This window comes from Bos taurus, chromosome 10, assembly GCF_002263795.3.
Source record: "Bos taurus isolate L1 Dominette 01449 registration number 42190680 breed Hereford chromosome 10, ARS-UCD2.0, whole genome shotgun sequence".
Classification (NCBI taxonomy): Eukaryota; Metazoa; Chordata; class Mammalia; order Artiodactyla; family Bovidae; genus Bos; species Bos taurus.
In genome coordinates, this window is record NC_037337.1 from 83,847,941 (window position 1) to 83,875,857 (window position 27,917).

Genomic DNA, 27,917 nt, shown 5'->3' on the forward strand with positions numbered 1-27,917 from the left:
GCCTTTCCATAACATCACTTTAAAATGAGAACAACCACCTCACAGAGGTGCTGTCAGGATTAAAGTCAGTCTGTCTAGAAAATCACCTGATACATACCAGGCACTTAACAGATATTTTTGGAAGAGCATCAAACAGCGACTATGTGCAAGAATGAGGAAATGATTCCTACCTTCACCTTACGCATGAATGTGGGGGAGGAAACCATGACTCAGATGCTTACAGGACCAAGCCATTTAGTGGAAGAAAATGAAATGAGAGGGTAAGCACAGCTAATAGGGTCATCGCCAGTGAACCAGTGGTCACTCGGAATAGCAGGGAAGAGGAAAACCAGCTTCTGAGGCCAATATATCAAACTTGCAAGCAGAGGAGAGACTCCTTCCCACATGGTGACGTATAAACTCCTTGATGGTATCACATACACTTGTGTTCTCCACAACACCAAACACAGCAGCTGTGCAGTAAGCATTAGCATAGGGCTGACACTGTCCGTGCAAATGTTTCACCAGCATCAGGAGCCTTGCCAGCATCTGCCATCAGGCTCCAGATCCCAGATGATGGTTTTAAACATTCCAGTCCACTTCCCCCAGGTACCAGTCTTTGTTCAGGACTGGTATTAATGCACTGCCAGTCCTTGACAATGCTTTAAATGCCCACCATGTGCGTGTAACACACAGCCAGTGGGTGTTAGGGTGACCCCGCAGAAGGAGCCACACTCTGTCTTGGCGTGCGTGTAATTTCAGCATACTTTGCTGCGTTCTCCTCTGTAAGGGGTCGGCGTAGATAAGGAATGTTTGAGAGCCTGTGTGAGTTCCTCAGGCCACGCACTCTTAACATCATGAACCGGGGAAATGGGGCATCCAAGGAGGATGAATACCCTCTTAGCATATTTTCCCCAGCTCTTGCCAGGGAATTTGTTGACAGGTTGAAAAATCAAGGCTTCTGCCATATTTTTCTGAGTTTGATTCGTCTGCAAGGGCATCAATGTTTCATATGCCTCAGCTAAATGGGATTTTTAAAACCCATGTTTGTGACACGAAATTTAATTTCAGATTCACAGGACCCACATCTAAACTTAATGTTGCAAGCTTGTCAGAACAAATTCCAAACCTTCTCTTAGCAGCTGTCTATGGGACCTAGAGACCCCTGACCAGATGAGGGTGTCAGGGGTTCCATCTCAGCTTTCAGCTGAATACCTGCAAGGTGAGATGACCTGTCAAAGTTTTTGATGTGGCCTGTCTACCCAGATAGCATTCATGATTCCATCCATTTTCATGCTTTCCAGGGCCCCAGGTCTGTCATGGAGTGGGGCTTCCCCTGCCCTTGATTAATCAATTTCTCGTAGATGATGCAGACCAGATGCTGGCCCAGGCCACCAAGGGCTTTCAACTGAGACCATCTGGAGGGTGAATCTGGAGAAGGCAGCCAACAGGCCAAGGACTTTGCTGGACAGGGAGAGGAGACTGCTCAGCCAAAGGCAGAGATCAAGAAGACTCGAGGAGAGGTTAAGGGTCCACCCATTACATCCACCTGCGCTGGCTGACTGGGAAACCAGCTCAGGTTGTTCAAGATTAAGCTGTTTGCCCGTGGGCTTTGAAGACCTTCCTTGCTGAGGGTAGCAGTTTGTCAGAGAAGTGACCAGGCATTCATATTTCACTTACAGTCAAGGAGTATGCACAAGGCAAACAGACTATATTCTCGAGGGGTCTCTTCATGTCCTCTGCTTGGTGAGATGGGTCTGCCTAGCTAAATTGTGACTGGAGAGGGTTGAACAGGATGAAGTGATCCTTGGCAGACAGCCCACAGAGCTGTATTTTCACTTGGTGTCCACGGGGGCTGCCTGACCTGGGGCTCCAAGTCTCCTTTCAGACTAAGATTCCAAGGTCAAGGGTGTTCTGCCCTTTTGTTTTCATCCTTGCTGTCTCCTTTCTACTCACTGTTTCCCCATCCCTTTCTTTCATCGCCTCCAGCATTCCCTTTGAAGTAAATCACAACTGGTACCTCCCACCGGCCTTGAGGACCCCTCTGTAAGGCTACTCACCTCCCCTCCAGCCCTAGCAAAGGAGAGTAAAGGGAAATATGTCCAATTTATCATTGTAACAAATGCCCAATTTTGTTTTTTTCCATGGGTTGTCCAGCTGAATGCTTCCTTCAAGTTTGAGTTTGCCGTATTTTCTTCCTTAGAGACAAGAAAGCCATTTACGAATGTGAAATTATTCTGATTATCTAATCTCTGTTGCATTCCTTGGCAACGCAAAGAGTTAAATGATGCATGGAATCACATGTCAGCCCCCACTGGACGGGGCTGTGTTTACGTATCCAGAGGTGGCCTGTGAATTATTTAAGCGAAGGGGCTCTTAGCTCTGGGGCCAACTAGACATGGTTCAGCCTGAGTTACTTTGGAGGCGCTGTTTGGGGCCCCAGCTTCCACTTGGCTCAGGAAACTGTCTGACAGACACTGCAGGCTGCTGCCAGCACTGGGTCTCCTTGAGAACAACTTGAACTAAGCTCCTACAGGCTCCAGATGGCTCGCAAGCAATAGCGGAGTTTGCAGAGTCCCCCAAATCTTCACCAAAAAAGAAAGTTGGCGATATTTCAGTTCATGTGGTAGGTTCACCCTCATGTGGTGGACCCGAGGATTATTGCTGGTGCTTCAGAGACTCTATTTACTAACAGCCCTGACCCCCATCTGCATCTGGAAACAGTGAGAGAGGGAAAGAGAGGAGTGGAGGCAAGTAAAAGTCCAAGTGTCACCTGTAATTAATGTGTGGCTCTACCGATGTGAACTGTCCAGAATAGGGATATTTATATCTGTGTGCTGGGCTTCGTCGCTCAGTCATGTCCGACTCTTTGCAACCCCATGGACTGTAGCCCGCCAGGCCCCTCTGTCCAAGGAATTCTCCAGGCAAGAATACTGGAGTGGGTTGCCATGCCCTCCTCCAGGGGATCTTCCAAACCCAGGGATCAAACCCAGGTCTCCTACATTGCAGGCAGATTGTTTATCATCTGAGCCATCAGGGAAGCCCTTATATATCTATAGAGAAAGTTACTTAGTGGTTGCTTAGGGCTGGCAGACATGGCCGGGTGAGGGAATGATAGGCAAGAACTAGAGGCACTGCTAATGGGTATGGTATTTCTGATTGGGATGATAAAAATACCAAAATTGATTGTGGCAAGGGGGCTCAGACGGTGTGCTGGTCCTGGTTCCTTTTGCCCCAGAACAGGGAACAAAAATGAGCCATATTTTCTGTAAGCACCAGGCTCCTAAGAAGCAGCAGCCAGGGATCATTTCTGTGGCCCATAAGCTGACCCTCCATATCAGCAGATTTCTATCCTAGGTTAGTTGAACCCACGGATACAGAGAATTGACTGCACTACACCTTTTTAAGTCCAAGAAAGGGACTTGAGAATCCTCGGGTTTTGTTATCTGTGGGGGTCCCAGAGCCAATCCCTTTGGATACCGAGAAATTACTGTACTCATTTTTCAGGTAAGCTTTCTCCACTCTCCTGTTGGGAAAGGGGAAGGTAGAGGCTGTGGCAAGAGACACATCTGGAGGGGAGCCTTCCCCTGGGGATACAGCATTCCTTGTATGTCCTAAGGGGACGTGTCAAGCTGAAGATTTGGAGCAAGAAGATTATGAGATCTGGAGAGGATTTTGGAAGCCATGGAATGCTTTTATTTGCAGAAGGAAACTGAGAAATAGACTCACCCATGATTATTAGCGAAGAGCAAGGCTGAGCTCTGTGTGGCCCCCTCCCTGGGGTGTGCAAACACCTGCTGGATGGCACAGCAGAGGGCTCTTCACCCCAGAATGAGGAAGATGGGGAGAAGAGGGCACCGCGGAGGCCCCCTACTGCCTCTTGGTCCATGGGGGCTCCACACATGGTGGGTCTCAGGCCACAGACCTATCCCTACACATCTACCCCGCCTCCCCAGAATGGGATATGCATAGAGGATGCACAGTGTAATCTCCCTGCTATTTGAGGCAAATTAAAATGTAGGAAAAAAAGTTTAATATCATGAACTTGAGTCAAATAAAGGTCTTTGCCGATGCTTTGTCCTTGAGCTTTTTCAACTCTGAACAGACAGTTGGGAATGTAATCAGCTCCTGCCTGAGCCATAGGGCAGCTTCGAGGGAGGTAGAAGAAGGGAGGGGACCTAATTGGTATGTCAGTGGGAAGATGCTGTTGCCTCCCAGTCAGACAGGGATGGTCGTCACGCCTGCTTCTGCAAATGCTCAAACCTCCAGGCAGCTCTGCAGCTCCTTTCTGTCTTCTGGACACAGTCCCCGCTGCTCTGTTTACCTCATCGATAGTTCCCACTGTCAAAAATCACATTTCTCCCGGCTGCTCACTGTGTTGCTTGATTTGCGCCTTGTGGTTTGCTGGTGTCCGGGGCTCAAACCCTGAGCTGCTCTGGCTTGGCCTCTGTGGAGCAGCCACGCCGTGTGCTGGAGACACAGGAGGGGGCTTTGTGACCGTGGGGAGGTGACGCCTTTGCCATCACACTCCCCAAGAGCTCTTGTGCTCTCCCTGCCAGAGGAGCCACTGGAATCCAAACACCTACTGGCTGAGTTTTATTTCTAGCCCTGCAAGGTCACAGGATTTTACACACACACACACACACACACACACACACACACACACCAGATTTCTGACCTACGTGTGGACAAAGGCTTTTTATCTGTCCGAATTCATATCAGATGGAAGTTTTCTGTCTTTGCTGCACACACATTATCACAAGTGCAGGTGGTATTATTTTCTCTCCATCTCAGCCATTCCCCTCCCCTGAACCTTCTGCACCCTCCACCCCACCCCCAGGCTCTTAAATGTCAGAGGAGAATGTCTGAGGACAGCACATAACTGGTGTCCAAAAAGAGATCTCTGGGGAACAAAAAGGACCTGTTTGAGGGCACTCATCCATATTTTTAAAATATCTTTTTTAAATTGACATACGGTTGACCTACGGTGTTGTGTTAGTATCAGGTATAGAGCAAACTGATTCACATTCTTTTTTCAGATTCTTTTTCATTACAGGTTATTGTAAGATACTGAATACAGTTCCCTGTGCTATAGAGTAGGTCCTTGTAGTTTCTCTCTTTTATATGTAGTAGTGTGTACATGTTAATGCAAAACTCCTAATTTATCCCCGCCACCTTTCCCCTTTGTATCTGTAAGTCTGTGTTCTATGTCTGTGAGTCAGTGTCTGTTTTGTAAATGAAAGTTCATTTGTATCCTTTTTTTTAGATTCCACATGTAAGTGATATCATGATATTTGTCTTTCTGTGTCTGACTTACTCAAGTATGACACTCTCTAGGTCCCTCCATATTGCTGCAAATGGCATTATTTCATTCTTTTTTATGGCTGCTCACCCATACTTTCAATGGTACTGTCCTTCCCCGTGAGGCCCAGTGCAGGGTAGCCCTCCAACTGTGCCAGAGCTCACCCACCCTGAGGCTCAGGCTGGACCTCTCTGCTCTCCAGGGCAGTGGGCATAGAAGCTGGGCCAACAACACCCTCTCCCAGCTTTTGAAAGAGCATCCGTGTACATCTCATCTGAACCCTGCACCAACCCAGGGAAGCAGGTGGGCACAGAGGCAGGCACATGGTGGGCAAGCCAGGGAGTGCTTCTCCTTCCCCCTCCCCTCTCCTGGGAACCATCATTCATCTTGAAGACAGGAGGAAGGACTCCTGGTCTGGAAAGATCCAGAAATCCAAACAGACCCATGGAGACATTTGGATATCAGGGAAATGAGGGATGTCTGTCTTAAACATTGTCTGCAAAAATGAGTCCCATGATGGAGCTTGTCCAATCATTTATGAAAGTGAAAGTCGCTCAGTCATGTCCGACCCTTTGTGACCCCACAGACTATAGCCCGATAGGCTCCTCTGTCCATGGGGATTCTCCAGGCAAGAATGCTGGAACGAGTTGCCATGCCCTCCTCCAGGGGATCTTCCCAACCCAGGGATCGGACCCAGGTCTCCTGCATTGCAGGCAGATTCTTTACTAACTGAGCCACCAGGGAAGCCCAAGAATACTGGAGTGGGTAGCCTATCCCTTCTCCAGGGGATCTCCCCAACCCAGGAATTGAACCGGGGTCTCCTGCATTGCAGGTGGATTCTTTACCAGCTGAGCTAGCAGGGAAGCTGAGTCATTTATAAGGAGATTTATACCCTCAGAAGGGGCATGATTTCCTTGTGACAAAGCAAAGGTAAGAACCACATGCAGCTACTCTGAAAGGCTTTTTGAGATGAGAACATCACCCTCCCCCTACTCAAGTCAGCATCTTGCCTCCGTCCTGGACACTCTTCCCCTCCGGGGGCCTGGCAATCTCAGGCTTTCCCTGGCTCTGGAGGGGCCCTTCCATGCCACCCTCACCCATCCCCTCTCACACAGCCCACTTTAGAATTCAAGCCTCAGACTCCACCCCTCCTCCTACCCCTCATCTCCCACTGTCCCTAGCCCTTTAGGGGGGCCCAGCTCTCTGGCTGTTTCTGGTGATAACTCACTCATCTGATGAACTCACTCATCCCAGGGAGGATGTGAGTAATAGGTTAACAGGTTTCCCTTCCAGGCTGACTTAGTTGCATTTTAAGGAATGGAAGTGACTCCTAAGGGACCAGGGCCTTGGCTCAAGAAGTGATTCTAGAGCTTGGCAGTGATAGATCAAATTCTCTATATAGGAAGGGCCAGGGGCTGCAGGCCTTGTTTGGAAGCTGTGTTTACAGAGCAAACACACTGGTTTTTGAAAATATAGTTGATGTACAATATTATATGTTACAGGTTACAATATAATGATTCATAATTTTTAAAGTTTATACTTCATTTACAGTTACTATAAAATATTGGCTTTATTCCCTATGTTGCATATCCTTATAGCTTATTTTATACCTAATGGTTTGTACCTCTTATGCCCTTACCCTATCTTGCCCCTCCTTCCTCCCCTCTCCCAATTAGTGACCATTAGTTTGTTCTCTAGATCTGTGAATCTGTTTCTTTTTTGTTATATTCACTAGTTTGTTGTATTGTTTAGATTCCACATATCAAATAGTATTTGTCTTTCTCTAACTTATTTCACTTAGCATAATGCCCTCCCAGTCCATCTGTATGCAAATGGAAAAATTTCTTTTTATGGATGAATAGGGCAATGGCACCCCACTCCAGTACTTTTGCCTGGAAAATCCCATGGATGGAGGAGCCTGGTGGGCTGCAGTCCACGGGGTCGCTGAGGGCCAGACACGACTGAGCGACTTCACTTTGACTTTTCACTTTCATGCATTGGAGAAGGAAATGGCAACCCACTCCAGTGTTCTTGCCTGGAGAATCCCAGGGATGGGGGAGCCTGGTGGGCTTCCATCTATGGGGTCGCACAGAGTCGGACACAACTGAAGTGACTTAGCAGCAGCAGCAGTATTCAATTATGTATATAGACCTCATTTTCTTCATTAATTTATCTGTTGATCGATACTTGGTTGCTTCCATACCTTGGCAATTGGAAATAATGTTACTGCAAACATTGGAGTGCATGTGTCTCTTTGAATTAGTACTTTTGTATTTACCAGGAGTGGAATTGCTGGGTCATGTGGTATTTCTATTTTTATTTTTTTGAGAAACCTCCATATTACTTTCTACAGTGGCTGCACCAATTTATATTCAGTGTAGGGGGCTTCCCTGGTGGCTCAGACAGTAAGGAATCTGCCAGCAATGCAGAAGACCCAGGTTCGATTCCTGAGTTGGAAAGATCCCCTGGAGAAGGGAATGGCTACCCACTCCAGTATTCTTGCCTGGAGAATTCCATGGACAGAGGAGCCTTGGCAGGCTACGGTCCATAGGATTACAAAGAGCCAGCCACGTCTGAAGTGACTTAGCATGCACACACTCACAGATAGTTTTAGAACAAATAAAAACCAGCTCTGGTAATGCTCCTCACTCCTCATTCTAGGAAGTAACGTTTTGCTGCACCTCTGGTTCTGAATCTAGTCTCAGAACCTGTATTTACTCTCAGCTCTAACATTAGACAAGGTCTTGGCTTTTTAAAAAGGCAGAGTTTTGAAGTAGTATGCTGTGTGGCTTCCTGGGAATTAGACAATATGCAAGATGTCAAATAAGTCAGTCTGGCACATGGCACTTTGTCTGATCTGGAAATAATTAGTCATTGTCTCTTGAAGAGAGAGAGAGAGAGAGTGTGTGTGTGTGTAGGGAGAGAGCAGTGGAGAGAAGGGACCATGAGAGGAAATTATTTTCATTGCATGCTGAATGGAAGGAGTTGGAAAAATTCATTCCTCTTACCTATAAAGTCACTGAGGAGTGTTAAGTTTGCTAGGGCTGCCATAAGAAGGTATTAGAGATGGAGTGGCCTCAACAGCATAAACTTATTGTCTCAAAGCTCCGTGTCTAGAAGTTTGGGATCCGAAAGTCCACAGGGCTGGTTCCTTCCGAGGGCCGTGAGGGAAGGATGTGTTCCAGGCACTCTCCTGAGCTTGCAGATGACTGTCATCTCTCTGAATCTCCACATGGACTTCCTGTTCCCTGTCTCTGTGTCCGGTATCCCTTTTTTGTACCGACAGGGTTGTCAGATTAGGACCCACCCTAATGACCTCATTCTAACATGATGGCCTCTGTAAAGATCCTGTCTCCACATCAGCCCACACTCTGAGTTACTGGCGGGTAAGGATGTGAAGGTAGGACTTTGGGGAGAACAGAATTCAGCCCGCAACAAGCAGGTTCACGACATCCTGTAATAAGAATGTCACAGCGGGAAGCTCCTGTGAAGCCGTAGAGCTGCTTGTACAAGTCCCACTGGAGATGTGGCCTTTCTGATGTGATCCTGCTCTGGAACTGATCCAGTTCCCACCAACCATATACCTATTCCACACTCCTGCCAATCATTTGAGGCCCTGTAACAGCCTTTCTTCCTAGATGGCAGTGGGGGCTGTGGGGAGAAAACCTCTCCTTTCCAAACTGCTGTGATCATGGATTCAAATCCAGCAGTTTCTCCCATTTGTGTCCCTCCTCTTCACCTCCAGTTCCCTGCAAATCCTCCCACCACAAGCAGAGGAGGGAAAGGGTCATCTTCATTTAGATGGGAGGGGCCAGGTACCCTACTTAAAACTTCTCCTCTCAAGTTCCTCCTAAAGGCTGAGTGGGATAGAATGTAGCATCTCTGTTTAAACTTGAAAAGCTAGGGCATGTGGGCAGCTGAATGACTGTCAAGTTGCAGGACAACTCTCCAACCACCCTGTCTCCCCTGGAGGTGGGGGCTGGGCACCCAGTGGGTGCTCCTAGGTCCTGCCTGATAGGCCTGCAGGCTCCGTCTGACCCTCACTTGCCCTCCTGTTGTAGAAGAGCTGCACGGAGATTGCAAAAATAGTGACTACAAAAGTCGCTTAAACCCATGTGGTTAGCAGAAGTCATTGGCAAACGATCCCACTGCCCTCCCAAGGGACGTGCAGGGTTTATTTTCAAGTGTGGGTGGTGGCTCAGATGGTAAAGAATCTGCCTGCAATGGGAGAGACCTGGGGTCAATCCCTGGGTTAGGAAGATCCCCTGCAGAAGGGAATGGCTATCCACTCCAGCACTTTTGCCTGGAGAATTCCATGGACAGAAGAGCTTGGTAGGCCACAGATCATGGGCTCGCAAAGTCAGACACAACTGAGCAACTAACGCTTTCACTTCCCTTCACGGGTGTTTATCCCACAGATTTTCAGTGTGTGGTCAGCAGAGCATCACAAGCTTCCCAGAGTTTCTCCACTCCTTCTTAGATTAAAATTGGAATTACGCCAGGTGGATATATACTGTATTTATCTCATTTTCTTGGGAATGAAAAACAAATTTATCTTTCAGGTCATGATTTCAGAAGTAGGAGGCAAAGGACATAGAAATAAAAAACACCTATTCCTGGGCCTGCAAAGCTTGTCCTTTCTCCAGACCTCCCTTGGCAAGGTGCTACCAGTGGCCAGGAAAGTTCTGCTGCTTATCCAGCCACATGGTGGGACTTGGGTTGGAAGGTGGTAAAAGAAAGGCTGCTCACGGAGCCCAGGGGTGATTCAGAGTTGGTTCATGGGCAGACCTCTTCCATGGAGTTGGAAACCTACAGTAAGTGGGCTCATTAGGTAGGAAATGACTTCAGTGACAGCTCTTTGGAAAGCATGGCTCTTCATCCCCAGCTGCCATCTGCTGAGGTTTCTGTAGGGGACTGAAAACAAAGGGTCAATCACATGCATCTGAAGGGAGTGGTAGAATCGTCTGTCGTTACTCATTTCCTTCAGATAGAAGAAGAATTAAATCTGTTTTGGAGGAGGGGAAATTAACATTTATTGGAAGCAACTATCTATGTGCCAGGGACTGTGCTAAGAGCTTTTGCCTACACCGTCACTTAAATTTTAGAAACAAACTGTAATCCCTTAAAATTAATAAAAAGTAGTTCATGAATATTTTTAAAAGTTGGGGAAATACTATAAAAAGGTGAGTAAAAGTACCCATCATGGCTTAGTCCCTTCTGTTTAATCCTTTGGTGGCTGGATTGAATGAAAGGAGAGACCATTCATTGCAGAAAGAACAGGGGGACCTCGTGCTTCTTTCTTATGTAAGGAAAGAAGGGACGGGTCACTTACAGTGCAGGAACGCAGTGAGGAGAAGGATGTAGACTCTACAGGAGAGACAGCAGCCTCAGAGCATCAGTTACACAGCAGAGAGGGGCACTCTGGCATGACTCAAATGAGTGTTCCAGAAAGCAGTATACCGGGGTGTTCCAAGCAGCATTAATTATCAGCAAGGAGACGCATCAGAGGCTTTCCCAGGTGGCTCAGATGGTAAAGAATCTGCCTGCAATGCAGAGACCTGGGTTCCATCCCTGAGTCAGGAAGATCCCCCTGGAGAAGGAAATGGCAACCCACTCCAGTATTCTTGCTCGGAAAATCCCATGGACAGAGGAGCCTGACGGGCTAAAGTCAATGGGGTCGCAAAGACACGACTGAGCAGCTAACAGTTTCACTCTTCAGATGCATGAGACTCAAAACCCAAAACAAAATCGTTGCTGCTGTCCCTCTGGCAGCACAAGCCAGAGTTGCCCTGGGTCCCACCCAATAGTGTGGGGACCCCAGGTTGCTGAGGGCAGTGCTCAGGGGCGCCCTCAGGAGTGGAGGCGGGAATTACCTGAAGTCAGCAGTGTAACTGCCCCTCCTGCATGGCTCCTTTGGGGGCTGTTCCTCTGCTTCCTTAGGCTCATGTAAAATCCTTGAGGACCTCTGCACCGAAAGGTAAGTATGGAAGGAAAACCCTTCTGTCTGGTTTTCTAGTGAGCGTACAAATATATTTGGGATCAGTGATGATTCGCCTCCTATTTCTCCTTTAGGACTGGGCCACCTGGCTTTGCCTACTGGTTTTTCCCAGTCTCCCTTTCCTGGGGGTAACTCTCCTGTGCTCACTGGAGCATCTGGGGACATCAAACCTGAAGAATGATGTCACCAAAGAAGAAAATGCCCCGGAAAGAAAAGCAACAGGATCAGCAGCAGTGGGGCCAGCACCCAAGGAAACAGTGAAAAGACAGGGTCCCCTCGGGACAGGTGGGGCCAGGCCAGGTGAACCACAAGCCCAGAATCAGAGTCAGAAGGGCTGAGGGGAGTCCTGCAGCATCTCCCTCCCCGCTGGAGGGAAGGGTGCTGTCGTCATCACCAGCAGTGAGCTGTTTAGCACCACGTGGGGGAACCACCCTGGCTTCTTCTGAGTATGGACGGCAGTTGTTCTGAGCAAATCAGACAGGAGCTTCAGGGGACAGGCAGCTGAGCAGTCTTCAGGCAGCCCTGTTGGAAGAGGTGTGCACAGAAGTGAGAGGGGAGATTGGGGATGCTGGGCCTCAGGTGCAGCCCTGCTTTTTCTTTTTTAATTCTCTAAAACGTCTCTAGGTGTCCTGGGGTTTGCAGTTGCTGAGGAAATTTCATTCTAGCCCTTCTTGATCCATCTGGAAATTCTCTTCTCTCTCAAGCTCTGGGAGACTGAAGGGCTGGCTCTCTCATTATCCTGAGATTAAGGGATGAGTCCTTCCTGTTTGAAGGGCTGACTGTTATCCTCTGTTTTCTTTTTCCGTTTAACGGGGCCCAGGTACAGAAGACCAGGTCCTGTCTTCAAAGATGAGAACTGTCTCTCCCCTTCAGAAAGTTACGGTCCAGAGGGAAAGAAGCAAAACTTGAGTAACAGAAAACAAGTCCCAAGTGGAGGCATATGGCACTTACCATTGGAGCAAGGGAGAAACATTATGTTTTGGATCTTACCTCACATCCTTTGAATGGAAAAAGGGAATAAAAAATATAAGCATTCATTTTGTTTATCCATTCTGTATATAATAGCTTACATTTGTTAATCCCAACCTCCTGCTCCATCCCTCCCCAGTCCTCTTCCCCTTGGCAACCAAAAGTCTGTTCTGTATGTCCGGGAGTCTGTTTCTGTTTCATAGACAGGTTCTACATGAGCTATTATATAGAGAATGGATTAAACAACAAAGTCCCACTGCATAGCACAGAGAGCTCTATTCAATATCCTATGATAAACCATAATGGGAAAGAATATTTTTAAAAAAAAATAATATATATGTATATGTATAACTGGATCACTTTTCTGTACAGAAGAAATCAACACATTATAAGTAAAATGTGTGTGTGTGTGTGGAAGTCGCTCAGTCATGTCCAACTCTTTGCAACCCCAGGGACTGTATATAGCCTGCCAGGCTCCTCGGTCCATGGAATTCTCCAGGCCAGAATACTGGAGTGGGTAGCTGTTCCCTTCTCCAGGGGATCTTCTCAACCCAGGGATTGAACCTAAGTCTCCTGCATTGCAAGCAGATTCTTTACTATCTGAGACACAAGGAAGCCAAGTAAAATATACTTCAATAAAAATATAGACATTCTTAATGCATATGTTGGAGAAGGCAATGGCACCCAACTCCAGTACTCTTGCCTAGAAAATCCCATGAATGGAGGAGCCTGGTAGGCTGCAGACCATGGGGTCGTGAAGAGTCGGACACGACTGAGGGACTTCACTTTCACTTTTCACTTTCATGCATTGGAGAAGGAAATGGCAACCCACTCCAGTGTTCTTGCCTGGAGAATCCCAGGGACAGGGGAGCCAGATGGGTCATCGTCTGTGGGGTCGCACAGAGTTGGACATGACTGAATCGATTTAGCACCAGCAATGCATATGTATGCGTATGCTGGAAAAATCAAGTGACATTTCCTAGAGGAGATTTGTACAGGGCCTGGGAGGGTGATGAGGACCCAGTGGGTTTGCAGTGGTGGATGAATTATTACTGCATGAGAATACAGAGAATTGTTTGCAGGTAGGTGTATCCAAGGACCAAAAGTTTGGAGAGCTGATGCTAGAAAGGTAGTTTGATAACAAATCATAGAGGACCTTGAATCCCATAATAGGAAACTTGGCACTTATTTTGTAGCAGTAGGGAACCACAGCAGATGATTTACATGAATGATTCTAATTTGCTCCAGTGACCAGTTCAGTTGTTCAACTTGAAGTCGGGGAAGGTGTTGAAGAGTCAGAAATGGTGAATGATTCCAGAGTCCAGGATGTCCTTGCGGGGGCGGGGACGGGGGGTAGAGGGGGAACAAGTCTTATGTTTCTTGTTCCCCCTCCAGGAGGAAGAATATATAGTGAGATTCCAAGATACTGGAAGGACCAGTTTTCTTTGGAAACTAAGATATTGACTTCTCCTTACTGAGGGAGGTAAGGGAAAAGTGATGTACATGTTGAACTAGAATCTTTCTGTAGAAGGCTTCATGTTCAAAGTTGGAGCATTTTATGATGCTGACCTAATTATCTACACTGTGTCTCCACTTGATGTTTTTTGTCCAGTTCTCCTTGGTAGGCTAGACTGAAGAATGTGGCAAGGGAAGATTGGAGATGAGAAATAAGAAAGGATATTTGTTTTTCCATGTGTAGATTGTAGTGTTGAAGTTAATTAGTGGGCTGCTGTGACCTATTTAAGAAGCTCCTGGAAATAACCTCTGAGCCACTCATCTAATTAGTCCCAGTAGGCCAAAAACTGAAGCATTTAAAATGTCATGGAAGCAATTACTTTGGGTTAGAGACAGACATCTTCCCTGTCCTCATCCCTGACATCTTCCCCAAGCAGACAGCCACAGTTCCTGGTTGGCCATGGGTTTGGCAGTTAAACTGTGCAGAAAAAGCAGAGAACAGTGGAATGTGGGAAATCTACCCACTTCCTCCCCGGAAGGAAAAAATATTAATCTGTTTTGCAATACAGAATAATGCTTTTCCCAAACATTTGTTCTTGAGTAGGGGTCACTGTTGCTTCTGTAACAAATTACACCACAATTTTAGTGGCTTAACCCAACATACATTTGCTATTCTATAGTTCTGGGGCTCAGAAGTCTGAAATGGGTCTTTCTGCGCTAAAATCAAGGTGTTGGCAGGATTGCACACCGTTCTGAAGGCTCCAGGGGACAATCTGTTTCCTTGCTTGTTGTAGCCTTTAAAGTCCTCTCACATCTCTTGGACTCTGGCTCCTCCTTCCATCTTCAAAGCCAACGAAGTCAGATTTCTCGGACCTCTTTTCTATAGTCATCTCTCTCTCTCTCTCTCTCTGTCTGACTACAGCTGGGAAAAGTCTTCATCTTTCAAGAACTCATGTGATTAGACTGAACCCACCTGGATAACCCAGGATAACCACTCCATCTCAGAGCCCTAAACCCATTACATCTGCAAAGTGTCTTGCCATGTAAGGTAATAGTCACACGTTCCAGTGATGAGGATGAGGACATCTTTTGAAGGGAACATTTTTCTGCCTTCCCCACTGTGCACTAAACTTTTAAGCACAAGATGTGGCCCCATCTTTTGCATCTCCTTGCACTCAGCTAAAGCCTAAGGTTAAGCGAAACCTCCCTGGGAGCTGCCCTGGCACTGGTGTAGAGACCCAGGGAGCCAGCTTTGGATCAAGGCTGCCAGGGTTTCTTATCAATAATCTCACTATTCAAGTCTCATTTGGCCTTGGACAGTTTACCTTCCCTAAGTATCAGTGTGCTTATTTGTGAAAGGGGGATGGTTCCCAATTATAAGCAGATGGCACACTCAAATTACAGTAATTTGAGATTATAATAAAAAGATTGTAGGTCCTCTGAAGTCTCTAGAATGTGTCATTGGTCAGTGTCCATTTTCCTCATTTACGTTGTATCTGACCTTCCTCAATCAGAGATTCTTTATTCTGTGGCTTGCCCAAAGGACCAGCTCTGCTCATATTTCCAAACAAACAATAGATTCTTCTACAAGAGAGACGATGCCTTCTAAGGCTTCACTATTCTAGCCAAGCTCAAGGGAAAGTCATTTCCTCTAAAGTATCATCAATAAGCTATTTGTTCACTGACCTAGAATATCATTCTTGCCTACTTTTTCTCTTCAGTGAAATGAAGAACAATGTTTTCCATAAAAGTAATTTATGAAGCAGTACATATGGTAATATTAAAACCATAAAAATAAACTTTCAGGAGACCAAACAATGCAGTTTCATCTTTCCAGCCTAGCACTGTCCCTGGGTGATGTTAGGCTCAGTATACTGGGTAATTGGCTCCTGGCTTAACTAGTACCTAAATGCCTATTTAGTAATTCCTTGAATGTTGTTGCTAAGGTTCAAGAAATCTTGAAATTTCTACTTATTTAACATATTTCCAAAGCAGAATTATCTTAAAAATATAAATGCCAAATTTACTTTAAATTCCAGATATCACTACCCCTGAGACCCTAAAATATTAAGTATCCTGTTCAATGCTGGATTCCAAGATAAAGTTGTTTAAGAATATAGCACTCATGTCATTTACTCATTCATTTACTGATGAATACATTTGATTATAGGACTTTCCTGGTGGCTCAGTGGTGAAGAATCTGCCCGCAATGCAGGAGACGCACGTTTGATCCATGGGTCAGGAAGATCCTCTGGAGAAGGAAATGGCAACCCACTCCAGTATTCTTGCCTGGGAAATCCCATGGACAGAGGAGATCTCACAGGCTATAGTCCATGGGGTTGCAAGAGTCAGACACAACTTAGCAACTAAACCACCACTGCCACATTCAATTATTCATTAATATGTATTTACTGAGCACTCACAATTAGGATTAAGTGGTAAGTAAAAAAAAAAAAAAAAGCTAATAGGAAATGCGAGTACAAATTATGGTGATACAGGCTGCATGCAGAGAACAGATGAGAGATGAATCAAGATCTGCCCAGCCATCCCTCATGAATGTTCTTTAATACAAGGTCTTAGTGGTAGGCAGCATTACTTAGTGAACCGTACCCCATTTCCACTCCCCTCTTCCCTACTTCCATGTGGTGAAGAGGCTGGAAAAGTTAACTGCACTCTTCCCAGCTTTCTTTGCAACCACATGTTGCCATGTGACCCTGTTCTGGTCCATGAGACAAGAACAGAGATCTGTTGGGATCTTCTGGGAAGGAATATGCTTCTCCAGATAAAAGGAACAAATATGGCTGTACCACTGGTCGCTGGTTCTTCCCACATTTCTACTTCTCTAACGTAGAAGTGATGTCTAGCGCTGGGGTAATCTTCTGGAAACCATGAAGGAATGGCCAAGATGGTGATTCAGGTAGAATTGGATAACTACAGTAATGCCGCAGCCACCCACATGCTGATTGCTTGTTATACGGGGAAAATACAGTAAGTCCCCTACATATGAATGAGTACCAAGCTGAGAGTGCATTCCTAAGTCCAGTTTGTTCCTAAGTCCAACAAATTTAGCCTAGGTGTCCAACCAACACAATCAGCTATATAGTACAGTACTCTAACAGGTTTATACTTTTCACACAACACATTAAAAAAACAAAAAATAGAGAAAACATTTTAATCTTGAAGTACAGTAACTTTAAAAGTACAGTGCAATAACTTCTTAGCAGTGACAGCAACATCTCTGCTGCTTTTATGCTTGCTTCTAGACATCCTGGGCTTGAAAAAAAGATACTGGTCTATTGTTCTCCATACAGTACTGTACAGTAAAGTACACAAAAGCACAGCCATTTGTGGACGATGCACACATGTGACAATGTATGCCAGGCATGTGAACTAACTTACATGGCTGGACAGGCAAATACATGTTTGCATCTTTGAAAGTTCACAACTTGAAGGTTTGTATGTAGGGGGCCTACTGTATCCCCTGTGTTTGGACTTTAAAAAAAATTTATTGAAGTGTGTATATATATGTGTGTGTGTGTGTGTGTGTATTCTTTTTCAGATGCTTTTCCATTAGAGATTATTATATTGAATATGGTTTCCTGTGCTATACAATAGGACATCTTTGTTTATCTGTTTATAGCAGTATATATGTGTTAATCCCAAACTCATGACTGATCCTCCCTGTCTTTCCCCTTGGTCACCATAAGCTTGTTTTCTATGTCTGTGAGTCAGTGTCTGTTTTGTATGTAAGTCCATTTGTGTTATATTTTAGATTCCACATATAAGCAATACCATATGACAGTTGTCTTTCTGTCTGATTTACATCACTTAGTGTGATAATCTCTGCAACTAGCATTGTTTCATTCTTTTTATGGCTGAGAAAGAGTCCACATACATCTGTATATACACACTGCGTCTTCTCTGTCCATTCTTCTATTGGGGGACAGTTAGTTCGCTTCCATGTCTTGGCTACTGAAAATGGTGCTGCTGTGAACATTGCAGTGCATGTATCTTTTTTAATTATAGTTTTCTCTGAATATATGCCTCGGCATGGGATTGCAAGATCATATGGTAACTCTATTTTTAGTTTTTTGGGGAACCTCCATACTGTTCTGAATTTGGATTTTTAAAAACTTTTTGTCAAAAGCATTCTAGGCTATGACAGAGGTTCAAAAGTAACTTTAACTGAACACAAATTAGGAGGCACTGCAATCTTGTCGTAACTAGCACAAGGAATCTCAAATTCTGCTCTTGCCATTGAATGGGATGGAGAAAAAGGGAGGAAGCCTTTATGGTTCCCTTTCTGAGGGCTTCTGAAAGTGATATTCCTTAGTGTTTCCAGCTTTTTTTGGAACTCATACTTGGCTCTGCTATCTCCAACACAGACTAGATCCCTGAATCTTTCTGAAATTTATTAGTCCATGATGAAGAGGAACAGATTTGTCTTTTACCTGCTTTTTGTAACCATAGAAACTAGATCAGGGCCTGGCACTCTGTAGATGCTCAATAAATGTTCACTAAACCAGTAGGTGAAGCTGAGAACATTTACAAGTTTAGAATAGCAGTGTTCTGTGTTTTTAAAAGTAAGAGTGAGAAATGGCCTGATCTTATGGAACACATATGGGACAGAGCATGCTCAGTGAAGCATGCCCATTTTGGATTAAGAAATATGATTATCATTTGCCAGCTCTGATTCCTGCCTCCAGGCTGATAAGATGTGTCCAAAGAGTCATTTTCATTCATTCGCAGACACCAAAACAGAAGGGGTTTTTAATGAATGCAGGAGCTGAAGTGACAGTCATTAGTAGCTAGAAATAGACAACTGATTGCAAAGTCAAGATGAAATGCTTCAATAAAAAAGACCCTCGTGCCTGAGGCATACTCTGTCTTCTTTGCTGAAGTTTGGGTGGATTTTTTTTTTTAATAATAGCAGCATAGTTGGCCTATTCTTGAAGTTTTCTAATCTTCCACCAAGGAAGAATTGGAGGAGCTAAATAAATTAGTTTTCAGGTAATTAATTTACACAAACAAAACTAATATTGGCCGTTAGCCATTTCTGTTAGGCATGCCATCTATCCAAGTAGAGATGGAGCTGGCCATGAAGGGCAGTGTCAGGGCCTCTTTGGATCATGTCTCTGTCTGGCTTCTGATGCCATCTGTCCAAAATGATTTCTCAAAACATCAAAACTCCCTGGTCCTGCCCAGGGACCTTTCCCTCACCTTGCACTGCTCAGCACAGGGAATGTCAGCACAGGGCAGATGGGCAGAAGGGGAACCCAGCAGCCTGATTGCTGCTCCTAGTCTTTCCTCGCAGACACAGCTTTGTATCTGTCAGGTCAGAGAAGTCTCGCATATTTTAGAATTAGAAACTTTAGTTTAGCAACCAGGGCTATCACTGTAGAGATGAGGGACCTAAAGTCCAGAGAGGTTAAATAACTTGTCCAAGGTCAACACAGCAAGTCAGTGAAACTGAGGCTGGCATTTCTCTTGGGCCTCAGACCAGTGTTCTTCCTAGCATCCTGCTGTGGCTTCAGTTTGTAAACAGAGGATTGCTTCTCCTCACTCCTCTCTTAACACCGCATGGCTATTTCAGTGAGTTACACCTACAGTCGTCCTAATAGTCCTCATTTCAGAGAAAACCCACTATGGTACAGTGAGTGGCTTCCATTTTTCCTGCTGTTTTACGTGCTTGTCAGTGCTTTGAGCTTTGAGCTCCTTGAAGAGGGGTGTCTGGTTGCTGTGAGCCATCCAGGCAGAACTGGTTGAGCTGGCCACGTGGTTTCTCCGCATGGCTTGGCTGTCAGATAAGGGCCACCTGCTTATTGATTGGCTCAGTGTCACTTAGGTCCAGCATGCTCCCTGGTGACACAGAACCTCATATTAAAGGATGACAGGGAATTGATGTTGCTCTTCTTCAGGAACAAAAGGTACCAGAAGTTAGACGGAACTGAATAGTCAAGAAAACAAAAGTGTATACCTCCCCTCTCCCCACCCCCAACCCGGAAGCTGTGATCTACCAATAGAAGATAAATCCAGTCAAGCCCCTGAGACCAAGAGGGAAAATGCTGAGTAACAAGATACCAGCAGTCATTGGAACAGAATAAACCCTGAGAGGGTTGAGAATCTGATTATCTGGATCAATTTCTTTTTCTCCTATACACTCTTAGGCCTGAACTAAACTTTCCCTTCAATGCAAACAGTATTAAGTGCTTTCTATCTACAAAGCATGTTGTCAGGCACTGGTTGAGGATATAAGATGAATCTTAGATTTGATAGAAAGAACTTGGGCATTGGAGATAAGAAGAATTGGGTAAGAAATCCTGGCTTTGCCACTTTCTAGCTATGTGTCCTAGGATAAATCACTTAACCTTTCTGAGTTTTAATTTCAATATCTTTGTTAAATAAATTTTAAGACAAAGAATATTGATAGTTGATTTTAAATACCTAGGATTGATCATAACATAGATGTTCTGAAAATGTTTGCCATTATAATTTATATAAGCTCCTGGGAACCCACTTTTGAATTTTTGGTGGGTCTGTACTCTTAGCATTTCTCTGTACACAATGAAAAAAAAATTCAAAGACAGTATTATTAGCTGATGTCACAGTGAACCATGCTATGGAATCAAACTCAGCGATCGCAGATTTGCCTGACATAATGCTGGTAGAATTGACCTTAAGAATTTTTAATCACATAATGAATAGTGTAGGTGGAATTTCTACATTGTTTAAAAGGTTTGGATTCTAGGATACTACACCTCTAAAATTTATTGATTCTTGTTACCAGGTATTTGTATGGCTTCACCAATTTTGAAAATGCATGTTTTCCCCAGAGCTCTACGTATCAGTCAGCAATAGCCACAACTTCCCTGCGTAGTAAGTCACTCCAGACTCAGTGGCACACAATAAGCATGTACTTTTCACTAACAAGTCTACAGCTCAGCTGACGTCTAACCACAGGGAAGCTGGACCACTGTCTCACACGATCTTTGATCTAGCTATGTGTTGCATCCCTTCTGCTCTGGATGTCTCTCACCTTCCTTGGAACAACCACCATCTGATGCAGGAGGGTAAGGGAGGAGGGTGAGCATCACCATCCGGGTATATTGAAAGTCTCTGCTCATATCACAGTCAGTAACATTACATTAGCCATGCAAGTCACATGGCTAAGCCCCAACGTAAAGAAGCAGACTTTTAGCCCATCATGAAGCCAGGGTAAGGATCTGGGTTTACATTAATACTGTGAAGGAATTAGGAACTAGGGACCAATGAAACATTATTCTACACCTCCGATGTTATAAACTATTACTGGAACACTATCCCCTTTCTGGTCACTGAAGGTGATTGTCCTGTCATCTCTGATGAGTGATCTAACCCATGGTACATGGTGGGCCACCATAAGAAGATGGATCTTCTTCTTTAGTAAATAAGTCCTTTTAAGATTCAATGGTGTGATAAAGCCACTAAACAGAGCAGAAGAAAAAAGAATCATGGAGATGACCTCTGCCAGTCTTTAAATCCAGTCCATATCACTAAAATGGAACTTTTACCAATTAGTGTCAAGTCAGAGGTCTAATTGAATTGAAATATTGGCTTTCCTCTAATTCCGAGTAATTTTCAAGCCATAAAAGCAATGATGTAACTGATACTTCTGGTTTCACATAGCACACTAAGCCAAAAGCATAGATTATTTTGAAAATACAATCACTTTTCTAGGAATAACTCTCATGGACTATCAATAAGTAGTAAATACTCAAACTACTTTGAATCACTGGGTTGAGTTTATAGGACAGAAGGTGGGGCCCTAGCTGAGACTATGAATAAGACTATGGATGAAAATCCTCCTGATACAGAATACAGGTCTTCAGAGAAGGACCCTTTTTCCTGGTGTTATATATTCAACCACTGCCTAAGGGACCAGGAGCTTAAGTTCTTTCTCACTGTCAGTCCTTCTCAGGGAAATCAAGGAATATCCAGGGGAGAATGGTCTCCTTGTTTGGATTGTTTTCTGAGACTCTTAGTGGGTGACGGAGCATCCCAGGGGTCAGAAGCCTGATCTCTGGGGTGTGCAGCTGGATTCAAGTTCAGGGCTACCACCGGGTACCTGTGTGACCTTGGGAAGGTGGTTTAACCTCTAAGGTGGTCACTGATGCTACTCACAGGTGGTCAGCTCCCCTCCCTTCCTGGCACCCAAAAGACTGTCTCCTTTGTGGTTGGGTGGTGACTCATTTTGTCCAAAGAGCTGTGACATTATTATATTAACGTCTGGGCTATAGCATGTAATAACTCATGCAAGAATCTTCAGAATTCTCTCTTGTCCCTCTAACACAATGACCAGCAACATTCAAGATGATGGCTGCTCCATCAGCCTGGGTCCCAAAGAAACTGCAATGAGCACAGTCCCCCTTTTGACCTCTAATAGACTTGTAGCACTAGAGAGAAAAAATTGGTTATATTAAACCATTGTGATTTTGAGAGTTATTTGTTACCGCAACTTAGCTTAGTCTAGCCAGATTGATACATCTCACCAAATCTCAATTTCTTTATCTAAGAATGAGGATAATAGTGGAATTGAAGTTGTGGAGTACTCAGGGGAATGGAATAGGATAATATGTGTCTAGTACTTAGAAGAGTACTACATAATAAAGTCAAAATATATTTTGGCTATTGTATGTTATTATTACATTATGTCTTATCCTAACTTTGTCTCTATCAAGTTATCTGTTTCTTGCAAATAAGTTGTTAGTCATGTGACCTTGAGAAACTCACCCACGAATTGCTATGCTAGTACATTAGACTAGCTGAACTACAGCTTTAAATTCCTAGACTTAAAATTATGTGACTTATATGGAAGTACTCAGAGAATCCATCCTGGTGTTTCAACTACATTCTGTTGCTTAGAACAAAATAAGTGATAAAGCTAAACACTATCTTCTCTTCTTTCCCAGTTGCCCTCCCCTACCACTGGACAAACAAAAAGATCTATGTCCTTGTTACAGGTTGCTCTCCATCCTATTCTGAAGATTTCAGCCCAGGGAATTACATGCCTTGTAAATTCTCAGCTACAGATTGGTTTTCCAAGTTAGACACCTGTATTCTTGGTCATCCATCTCCTCTCTCTGTTCTTTTTTCAGTATATGTACACAGTATCTGGTTTCATCAATACAATTTCACCTGGCTCCAGGCCATAGCCCACCATGGCCTTTCTCCTGATAGCGTGGTCTTCCCTAGTCCAAAAGGAGAGGATCCTGTTCTTGGCTTGAGGCAACCCCCTTCACACCACCACTCACAACCTTGAGACTTGTCCTCCAACTTCTCCAGATCAGCACTTTCCATGTCTTGATTTGGATACTTTTTCTCCTGTGCCACTGTGGCTGGATTCTTCTCTGGTCCCAAAGGCGGCCCTGCCTATACTTCCAAACAGCTGTGTGTTAATATATTAGAGGAAATTTCCTTTTCTTTAGGTTGAATATGGCAATTTCATGTGATTCAAATTATATATAAATCCAGTCTGGGAAAGAGGAGGAACTTCATCACATACATACTGAATTACACGTTGGATCCCATCAAGAATTTCTTTTCTCCCTACCTTACTGAACTGGGGGCACGGCCTTATTCTTACAGATCATGCTTTTTGCTCTTTATATATAACCCCCCGGCCTCTGCATCCCCAGCACAGGACCCAAAGCAGATCCTGCTGCTATGTTTATTGACACAGCAGAGGCCTTTCCTGGTATCTCTTGTTGGCGTCCATGTTCCCACATTTTGGCTGTTTATAAAAGTACCATTTACTATTACTTTGTGAGATGCAATAACACTTCCTTTCTTTAATCTCTTTCAGATTGAAGACATCATTACAAAGATGCAAGATGACAAGACAGGGGGTGTGCCCGTCAGAACAGTGAAGAGCTTTCTCTCCAAAATCCCCAGTGTTGTCACAGGTAAATGTTCTTCTTACAAGGTATTGATGGCAACAAGGAAAGATTGCTGAAGTGTTGTGTAGCCTTGACTGTGACCTGGGAGGCGCCTAATAATTTGTGAATGACAAGCATAATATGTTCAGTGTGCTTCTTACATAAAGTCAAGTTCTCGTCCTGGTTTCTAGGAAGAAGCTACTCTTTGTCAAGTCATTAATATCATCAGTAAGTAATAATATTGAAAAAGAATGGTCTGACCAGCCTATGGTTGAGGCTTCTGGAAAGAAATAAGCTCATTAATAAGCTAGCCATTTGCCCTATGGGATGTGTACAAACATATAGTATTAAAGAAATTATTTTATATTTAAATAAGCTTTAAGAAAGTCTTATGTTCTTCTACAAAATGCCTTTAAGTGTTCTAATTGATTGTACTTGAACTTCCAAAAGAAGTGGTTGTAAGTTTTTCTGCATTACTTCGGGGTTTGTGTGTTTTGTGTGCTCAAATATCTCTTTAAAAATTGTTAATTGTAAAATCTATCAAACACATGGGTATAGTTTCAAGAATAGAACTGTCACATGTACCACCTATACCACCATGGCGCTTCATAAATAATGCATAATAGGTATCTTAGAGACCCTGGAGAGCATAGTGGATGGCATCTACCTCCCTTTCCATTGGAGAAACCACTATCTACTTCTATACTAAACATATTGTTGCTCTTCTTCACAATCTTTCCACATATGGGTGTATCCTTTACTATCCAAACAAGTAACCAAGTAAATTAAAATAAAATTTTAGATAACTCCCTAACTATTAAAATCTGGCTGTTTGCTTTCCAATCTGGGGGAACCAAAAGGACTAAGTATCTACTGCATACCTAAGAATGGCTAAATAAAAATCCTGACAATACCAAGTGGTGGTGAGTTTTTGGAGCAACTGGAACTCTTGTTGGTGGGAAGATAAAATGATGCAGCTATTCTGAAAGTTTCTTATAAAGTTAAGTATATGCTTACCATATGACCCAGCAATCCCTAGGCACTTATCCAAGAAAAATGAAAACTTGTATTCAGACAAAAACTTGTCAGTATTCATAATGGCTTTATTAATGATCTCCAGACTGGAAACAACCCAGATGCCTTTCAGTGAGTGAATGAATAAACAGACTGTGGTGCATCCAAATCCAGCAATGAAAAGGAGTGGGCTACTAAGATATGCACCAACTTGGATGGATCTTGAAGTTATTTGTCTGAATGGAAAAAAGTCAGTCTCAAAAGATTACATACTATGGTATTCCACTTATAGGACATTCTAAAATATAAACAAACCAAAAAAGCACAAAACCTATAGTGATGGAGAGTGGCTCACTAGTTGAGAAGGACTGGGAGTATGATGGAATTCCATGAATTCCATAGAACAGTTCTGCATTCTGACTGGGTCGGTGGTGATGACACAAATCTAATCATAGGTCAAGGTGCATAAAACAGCACACCAGAAAAGTCTTCATACTATACGTTACTTTAAAAAAGAAATACACTCAGTTGAAGTATCCACAAATATGCCAACTGATTATTTAGACTGTCACTGTCTGAACTCAAGCACCAAGTGGATTTGGATAATGAATAATGCTTGTATTCTTAGTGTTCTCTAATTTTGAAATTTATATAAATGGAATTATGCCCTAATATTGGCCATAATATATTTTTCATACTTTTCTGGATTTTACTTGATAAACTCTTGTTTAGGATGTCTATCTATTTTCGTGGGCAAGATTGGTCTGTTGTTTTTCTTACTTACCCTCCTTGCTGGTTTTGTTACCAAATTTATACTAGTTTCAAAAGTCTACAAGCAATTAATGCTGGAGAGGGTGTGGAGAAAAGGGAACCCTCTTACGCTGTTGGTGGGAATGCAAACTAGTACAGCCACTATGGAGAACACTGTGGCGCTTCCTTAAAACCTAGAAATAGAACTGCCTTATGATCCAGCAGCCCACTGCTGGGCATACACACTGAGGAAACCATAATTTAAGGAGACATGTGTACCCCAATGTTCATCACAGCACTGTTTATAATAGCCAGGACGTGGAAGCAACCTAGATGTCCATCAGCAGATGAATGGATAAGAAAGCTGTGGTACATATACACAATGGAGTATTACTCAGCCATTAAAAAGAACACATTTGAATCAGTTCTAGTGAGGTGGATGAAACTGGAGCCTATTATACAGAGTGAAGTAAGCTAGTTTCATGAGATGAACCGTGGCATACACCTCTTTTGTTGACATTCTGTTGTCCTTTGAAAAATAATTTTACCCTTAATCTAGTTTTTAGATATTTCAATTGTTTTATTTTTATTTGTAGATGATGTTCCATCTGGTTCTTCTTTCAATATGTGTTCTCATTCATTCAACAAATATTTACTGAGTATTTACTATTTTCTAAGCATTATTGGCACTGGGAATTTAGAAGTAATTGAATAGATGAAAATTTCTGCTCTCATGGAATTTATATTCTAGTGGAGGAGACAGCAAAATAATAAGGAAAGTTTTTAGAATTTCAGTAGTGAGAAAGACCAAGGACAAAAATTAAGTATGAAGAGGGGGATAGGAGTGTTAAAAATCTGGGACCAGTGGCCAAGCAAGGACTTCCTGAGTAGGTTACATTTGAGTAAAGATGGAAGGAGATGAGGGGTTGAATTATGTGGATGTTGTGGGAAAAAGCATTCCCAAAAGCCAGAGCTAAAACTCCAAAGTTAGTATGTTCCTGGAGTCTTGAGGAACTAAGAAGAGGGAGCTACAGCAGAGTGAAGAATGAAATGTCCCTGGTGATCCGCTGATTAGGATTCCAAGCTTCCACTGCAGGGGGCATGGGTTCAGCTTCTGGTCAGGGAGCTAAGATTCTGTAAGCTGCATGGCACAGCCGAAAAGGAAAAATGCAGTACAGCGAAGGGAAGAAAGGATAATAGAGATGAAGTCAGAGTGATAATAGTGAGCTAAATCTTGTAGCCTCTAGGTCCTAGGACGCCTGGAGGACTTTGAGCATGAGTGACATGCTCTGACTTATATTTCAGTAGGATCACTCTGTTTCTTTCTGCTTACTCTGAGGAGTTTGATTGTTGATTGGATTTTTTTTAATATTGAGCTGATTGTATATTTTGAAAATTAATCCCTTGTTGGTCGCACCATTGGCAAATATTTTCTCCCATTCTGTAAGTTGTTTTTTAGTTGTGTTATGGTTTCCTTTGCTGTGCAAAAACTTTTAAGTTTAATTAGGTCCCATTTGTTTATTTTCATTTTTATTCCCATTACTTTAGAAGACAGATCCAAAAAGATATTGTGGTGATTTATGTCAAAGACTGCCCTGCCTATGTTTTCCTCTAGGAGTTTCTATAGTATTTGATCTTACCTTTAGGTCTTTAATCCATTTTGAGTTTATGATGTTAGAGAATGTTCTAATTTCATTCTTTTATATGTAGATGTCTAGTTTCCCCAGCATCACACATTAAAGAGACTGTCTTTTCTTCATTGTATATTTTTGCCTCCTTTGAGATTAATTGTATGTTTATTTCTGGACTTTCTAACTTGTTCCATTGATCTGCATGTCTGATTTTGCAAAAACTTCATTTTTAGACATACTAAATTTTGGGGACCTATTATACATTCAACTGGAAATAACAAGTAGGCACTTGGGTTTGTGGATGTAGCTTTTTAAGGGAGAGACTGAGCTGAGACATAAGTCATTGGCATATGGATGGTATTTAAAGCCATGGGATTAATGAGCTCACCAAGGGAGTGAGCACAGATAGAAAACATAGTCTGAGTCCCGAAACTTGGTATACACTAGTATACAGAATCTAGTCATGCAGAAAAGAAGAAATCAAAATAAATGGAGAAAGCACAGTTGGAGGTGAGGAATATTAGGAAAATATGTTTTCTTTGAAGCCAAATTTTCTAGCAAGTATTTCCAGCAAGAGTAGATTTGATCTACTATATGAAATGTAGCTGATACTCAAATAAAAACTGAGAATCAACCACTGAATTTAGTAGCATTGGCTCCACTGCTGACCTTGGTAGGTTCATGTTCTATGAAGCATTGAGAGCAAAAAGTCTTATTGGAGGGAGTTCAAGTCAGAATGGGAAGAGAGTGAATCGAGTTTTTTAACCTTTGTAGGAGTTTTTCATAACAGGGAAAAGTGCAAGTAATATCTAAATAGGGAAATGAGATTAGGATATGTAGGTTTTTAAATTAATATGAAAGTCACAGTATGTTTGTATGATGATGGGAATGATTCAATAAAGAGG

At 43.4% G+C, this 27,917-nt stretch overlaps 1 protein-coding gene across 21 annotated transcripts in view; it reads left to right on the forward strand.

Annotated features, from left to right (window-relative positions):
* RGS6 (regulator of G protein signaling 6) overlaps positions 1-27,917 on the forward strand; it is a 612,180-nt gene that overhangs the window by 393,280 nt on the left and 190,983 nt on the right. For 20 of the 21 annotated variants that reach the window (XM_024998112.2, XM_010809582.4, XM_024998111.2 and 17 more), the window contains one exon: positions 23,545-23,644. In XM_024998112.2, coding sequence (XP_024853880.1) covers positions 23,545-23,644 — 100 coding nt within the window. Of the gene's footprint in view, positions 1-13,643; positions 13,732-23,544; positions 23,645-27,917 lie in introns of all 21 variants that reach the window. The other variant, XM_024998117.2, reaches the window with a different exon arrangement.